The sequence below is a fragment of the Oryctolagus cuniculus genome, chromosome 17, assembly GCF_051225735.1.
Source record: "Oryctolagus cuniculus isolate XC-2025 breed Fujian yellow rabbit chromosome 17, ASM5122573v1, whole genome shotgun sequence".
Classification (NCBI taxonomy): domain Eukaryota; kingdom Metazoa; phylum Chordata; class Mammalia; order Lagomorpha; family Leporidae; genus Oryctolagus; species Oryctolagus cuniculus.
In genome coordinates, this window is record NC_142883.1 from 51,401,434 (window position 1) to 51,407,387 (window position 5,954).

Here is a 5,954-nt window from a genome sequence, read left to right on the forward strand (position 1 = left end):
AGAGAGAGAAGGAGGGGCAGAGAGAGAGGTCTTCCATCCACTGGTTCACTCCCCAGTTGGCTGCGGCTGGAGCTGTGCCCATCTGAAGCCAGGAGCCAGAAGCGTCTTCTGGTTCTCTCATGCAGGTACAGGGGCCCAAGGACTTGGGCCATCTTCCACTGCTTTCCCAGGCCACAGCAGAGAGCTGGATCGGAAGTGAAGCAGCCGGAACTGGAACTGGCACCAATATGGGATGCTGGCACTGCCAGTGGTGGCTTTACCTGCATTGCCACAGTGCTGCCTCATAAATAGAATTTTTTTTAAAGATTTATTTTATGGCCGGCGCCACAGCTCACTAGGCTAATCCTCTGCCTGCGGCGCTAGCACCTCGGATTCTGTCCTGGTCGCTCCTCTTCCTGTCCAGCTCTCTGCTGTGGCCCGGAGTGAAGTGGAGGATGGCCCAAGTCCTTGGGCCCTGCACCTGCATGGGAGACCAGGAGAAGCACCTGGCTCCTGGCTCCTGGCTCCTGGCTCCTGGCTCCTGATCAGCGCGATGCACTGGCCGCAGCGGCCACTGTGGGGTGAACCAATGGCAAAGGAAGACCTTTCTCTCTCTCTCTCTCTCACTGTCCACTCAAAATTTGACAGGCAGAGTAGACAGTGAGAGAGAGAGACAGATAAAAAGGTCTTCCTTTGCCATTGGTTCACCCTCCAATGGCCGCCGCGGCTGGCACGCTGCGGCCGGCACGCTGCTGCCGGCATACTGCGCTGATCCGATGGCAGGAGCCAGGTACTTATCCTGGTCTCCCATGGGGTGCAGGGCCCAAGCACTTGGGCCATCCTCCACTGCACTTCCTGGCCACAGCAGAGAGCTGGCCTGGAAGAGGGGCAACCGGGACAGAATCCGGCACCCCGACCAGGACTAGAACCTGGTGTGCTGGCATTGCAGGTGGAGGATTAGCCTAGTGAGCCGCAGCGCCGGCATCAAAAATTTTTTAAAAAATGAAAACAAAAAGATTTATTTTATTTATTTGAAAGACAGAGTTACAGAGAGAGAGGTCTTCCATCTGCTAGATCACTCCCCAGATGGCCACAATGGCCGGAGCTGCGCGGATCCGAAGCCAGGAGCCAGGAGCTTCTTCCGGGTCTCCCACATGGGTGCAGGGGCTGAAGGACTTGGCCCATCTTCCACTGCTATCCCAGGACATAGCAGAGAGCTGGATCAGAAGAGGAGCAGCCAGGACTAGAACCAGCACCCATATGGGATGCTGGCACTTCATGCCAGGGCGTTAACCCACTGTGCCACAGCACCGGCCCCCCCCCCCCCATAAATAGAAGTTTAAAAACAAAATGTAGGGACCAGTGCTGTGGTGTAGCTGGTAAAGCTACAGCCTGCATCCCATATGGATGCCGTTTAGAGTCTCGGCTGCTCCACTTCCGATCCAGCTCTCTGCTATGGCCTGGGAAAGCAGTAGAGGATGGCCCAAGTCCCTGGGCCCCTGTACCCACGTGGGAGACCTGGCGGAAGCTCCTGGCTCCTGGCTTCGGATCAGTGCAGCTCCAGTCTTTGCTGCCAACTGGGGAGTGAACCAGCAGATGGAAGACCTCTCTGTCTCTACCTCTCCTCTCTCTGTATAACTCTGACTTTCAAATAAATAAATAAATCTTAAAAAAAAAAAAGGCTTCCTGTAAAGGAACTTTCTGGGGTCATGGAAATGCCATACACAGACACACACACATTTATTTAACTTATTTGAGAGGTAGAGTTACAGTCAGAGAGAGGGAGAGACAGAGAGGTCTTCCATCTGTTGGTTTACTCTCCAGATGGCTGCAATGGCCAGAGCTGGGCCAATCCAAAGCCAGGAGTCAGGAGCTTCTTCCAGGTCTCCCACTCGGGTAAGCTCTTGCGCCATCTTCCACTGCTTTCCCAGGCCATAGCAGAGAGCTGGATGGGAAGAGGAGCAGCCAGGACTTGAACTGGCTCCTACATGGGATTCTGGCGTTACAGGAGGAGGCTTAGCCCACTAACACAGGGTCGGCCCCCAGTGGCCTATATTTTGATCAAGGTAGTGATAACATTAGGTGTATATATGCAGGTACCTCAAAAAGTTCACAGGAAATGAAATTAAAAAACATAAGCTTATTGTGGCACAAAAGAAGTTGAAATGGGGGTTGGTGCTGTGGGTTAGCAGGTTAAGCCACGGCCAGCAGCTCCTGCATCCAATATGGGCACTGGTTCGAGTCTCAGCCATTCCACTTCCAATCCAGCCCCCTGCTAATGCACCTGGAAAGGCAGTGGAAGGTGGCCCAAGTGCTTGGGCTCCTGCCACAGACGTGGGAGATCCAGATGAAGCTCCTAGCTCCTGGTTTTGGATCGTCTCAGCCCCAGTCAATGCAGCCATTTGGGGAATGAACCAGCCAATGGAAGACCTCTCTCTGTAACTGCCTTTCAAATGAATTTTTGGTTCATTTTCTTTTTTTTTTAAATTTTTTTGACAGGCAGAGTGGACAGTGAGAGAGAGAGACAGAGAGAAAGGTCTTCCTTTGCCATTGGTTCACCCTCCAATGGCCGCCGCGGCCGGCGCGCTGCAGCTGGCGCATCGCACTGATCCGAAGGCAGGAGCCAGGTACTTATCCTGGTCTCCCATGGGGTGCAGGGCCCAAGCACTTGGGCCATCCTCCACTGCACTCCCTGGCCATAGCAGAGAGCTGGCCTGGAAGAGGGGCAACCAGGACAGAATCTGGCACCCTGACCGGTACTAGAACCCGGTGTGCTGGCGCTGCAAGGTGGAGGATTAGCCTAGTGAGTCGCAGCGCCGGCCTTTTTGGTTCATTTTCAAATCAAATTTTTAAAAATCATTTATTGATTTAATTGAAAGACAGAAAGAGCAAGAGACAAAGATATATAGAAAGATCTTCCATCTGGAGGTTCATTCCCCAAATGCCCAGAACAGCAGGGATGGGTCAGGCCAAACCCAGGATCCTGGAGGTCAATCCAGATCTCCCTTCTGAGCATCTGGGACCACGTGCTGGCGCCAACACCTGCTGCTTCCCAGAGTACACATTAGCAGGAAGCTGGAATTGGAAGTGGAGCTGGAACTCAAACTCAGGCACTCTGATACGGATTCTCTGTCCCAACCCCTGCGGCCAAGTGGCCATCCTGGGATACTTGTATTAAATTATATGGACATTTTTATTTTAATACCATTCTTAAAACAGACTTCTGTCTTCTAAGGTATACAGAAGAGTCAGCAGTACTTCCTTGTTTTTTTGTTTGTTTGTTTGTTTGTTTTTTACACACAGGAAGAGTTAGACAGTGAGAGAGACAGAGAGAAAGGTCTTCCTTCCGTTGGTTCACCTCCTAAATGGCTGCTACGGCCAGCGCACTGTGCCAATCCAAAGCCAGGAGCCAGGTGCTTCCTCCTGGTCTCCCATGCTGGTGAAGGGCCCAAGCACTTGGGCCATCCTCCACTGCCTTCTCGGGCCACAGCAGAGAGCTGGACAGGAAGAGGAGCAACCGGGACAGAATCCGGCACCCCAACCGGACTAGAACCCGGAGTGCCAGTGCCACAGGCAGAGGATTAGCCTAGTGAGCTGTGGCGCCGGCCAGCAGTACTTCCTAACACCATTATGGAACCCTGATACAGCCAGCCTGCAGCTTTACCTAGGACCCTTGCAGCTTTAGCAAGCACCCACTAGGGTGCTCTGGCTCCTCCCAGGGCTGGCTGAGGGCATCTGCCTGGGAAGCTCCAAGGCGTTAACAGACAGACTATAGATTCTGCTCTGCTAGGACTGTGTAGCCTTGGGCAAGCCGCCCTGCCTCCCACTGCCCCTCCTCCCTCATCTGTGAACTCAGTCCTACACTCACCTCAAGAGATCAGATGGCATCAGACGAGATGAGATGGCATGCAGAAGTCAGCCCTGGCCGTCTGTTTGATGCAGCTTAATTACAACAATCTTCATGAAAGGGGACAAGCGCTACCAGACCATTTCACGAAAGCCTAACGTTTCACCAGCTCCTAGAGTTTCTCATTCTAAAAACGAAGATTCTTTAGAATTTTGTTTCTTGGACACTCCAAATTCTTATTCCAAAACATAGATAGGAGCCCGCATTGCAGTGCGGGCTGCCACTTGGGATGCAACATCGCATATCAGAGTGTCTGGTTTTTTGTTTCTTTTTGTTTCTTTTCTTAAAGAAGTTTATTTATTTATTTGAAAGGCAGAGTTAGAGAGAGAGAGAGAGATCTTTCACCTGCTGGCTCAATCCCCAGATGGTTGCAAAGGCCAGGGTTGGCCTGGGCCAGGAGCCTGGATCTCCAGCTGGATCTCCCACATTGGTGGCCAGGGCCCAAGTATTTGGGCCATCCCCTGCTGCCTTCCCAGATACGTCAGCAGGGAGTTGGATCGGAAGTGGGGCAGCCAGGACTCGAAGTGGTACTCATATGGGATGCTGGTACCATGCTGGTCGTAGAATGAAAGTTGTTTTTTTGTTTTTAAGATTTATTTCTTTAAAAAGTAGAGTTAGAGAGAGAGAATGAATCTTCCATCTGCTGGTTCACTCCTCAAACAGCCCCCCAAATCTGGGGCCAGGCTGGAAGCCAGGCACTTCTTCCTGGTCTCCTATGTAGACAGCAGGGGCCCAAGGACTTGGGCCATCCTCTGCAGCTTTCCCAGGCACATTAGCAGGAAGCTGGATCTGAAATGGAGCAGCTGGGACTCAAACCAGTGCCCAAATGGGATGCCTACTCTATCACAGCACCAGCCCAAAAATGCCTGGTTTGAGTCGCTGTCACTGTCATTCAATAAATCTTTATATATAATATATATTATATTATATACATATATAATACAAATGAATCCTCTGCAGTTCTAGCCTGGCACAAGTGGTTTGGCACGGCTGTACTAAATTTTCACCCGATTGTCTCTGCCATGCCATCTCTCCTGATGCCCTCCTGCTTTTCCATGGGGATCAGAAAGAACCCCAAAATTAAAGAGGTAAAACAATAAGTGTTTGAATGAGAGTGTCTCTCCACCCCTCCCCTCCGCGCTCCTCTCCCCCTCCATCCCCTGGCGCCTGTAATCACCAGGCAGGCTCGGGATAAGTGGTAGTTTTGCCCACGTTGGGGGGGCTTGGAAGCCACACCCCTCTCCTTGGAGCTCTCCTGGCCACTTCCAGCACCCCAGTCTGCTCCAGTGTTGAGATGGGTCTGAAGGGGGCATGGTGCTTCCCATGGTGTGGGTGCCGCAGACAGCGAGGGACTGAAAGAGGACCAGGTATGGGGGTCGACTGAGGGAAATGGAGGGTGGTCAGGCAGCCGGCCAGCCGCGTGGGGGAGAAAGAGAAATGCCCAAGCCAGCAACGGGAAGGAGCATCTGTGTCCCTGGGTGGGAGGTGGGTCCCTCACGTCCTCACAGGACCAGTTAAACGCTTTGCGGAGTCCAGTGAAGTCAGAGTGGTGACTGCAGAGTGCCACACCAAGCCCGGGGCCCCTTTTGGGGGGAGCCCTTCTGAGCTGCACAGGTCACACGCCCATGAGCCAGCCCTGAGGTCTCAGCACCCCCAGTTCACATCCTCGCTGCCGCCAGCACACTCCTCAGACCCCCAGGTGTCCTCCCTCCCTTCCTTCCTCCCGCACTCTGGGTGGGCAGAGGGCAGTTGAGTCCCGGCCCACAACCCCTTCTTCCTCTCCTTTGTAGGCCTGGATCCCGCTGCCCCTCCAGCTCCTGGCCCGGCTACACCTGCCGTCCTGGCTGAGGGAGGGCCGCCCCCCCTGGGGGCTGGTGCCTACTTCAGCAGGAAAGCCCGACTGTCCTTCCGCCACCAGCTGCACGACATGGCCTCCGCCAACGACTCTACCATCTGATGGGGACAACCAGGACCTTGACCTCCCTCCTCCCTGCTTCTCAGGGGTCCCTGTGTCTCCGGCTCCCAAGTGCCTCATGACCGTCTCATTAAATGTGTTCAGAGCTGTCCA

The 5,954-nt window shown here is 53.5% G+C and overlaps 1 protein-coding gene across 1 annotated transcript; it reads left to right on the forward strand.

The window, feature by feature from the left end:
- The first annotated feature begins 5,180 nt into the window (after positions 1-5,180).
- On the forward strand, positions 5,181-5,954 carry C17H17orf114 (chromosome 17 C17orf114 homolog). Its single transcript, XM_051825155.3, has 2 exons — positions 5,181-5,253; positions 5,677-5,954. Exons 1-2 carry the CDS (start codon positions 5,181-5,183, stop codon positions 5,841-5,843), a joined length of 240 nt encoding a protein of 79 aa, XP_051681115.1. The 3' UTR covers positions 5,844-5,954.

Bases quoted from the DNA above. Each gene is read 5' to 3' on its own strand.
- C17H17orf114 (XM_051825155.3), top strand. From the start codon at position 5,181: ATGGGTCTGAAGGGGGCATGGTGCTTCCCATGGTGTGGGTGCCGCAGA. The intron at 5,254-5,676 runs GTATGGGGGTCG...TCTCCTTTGTAG, and splicing joins AGGGACTGAAAGAGGACCAG to GCCTGGATCCCGCTGCCCCT.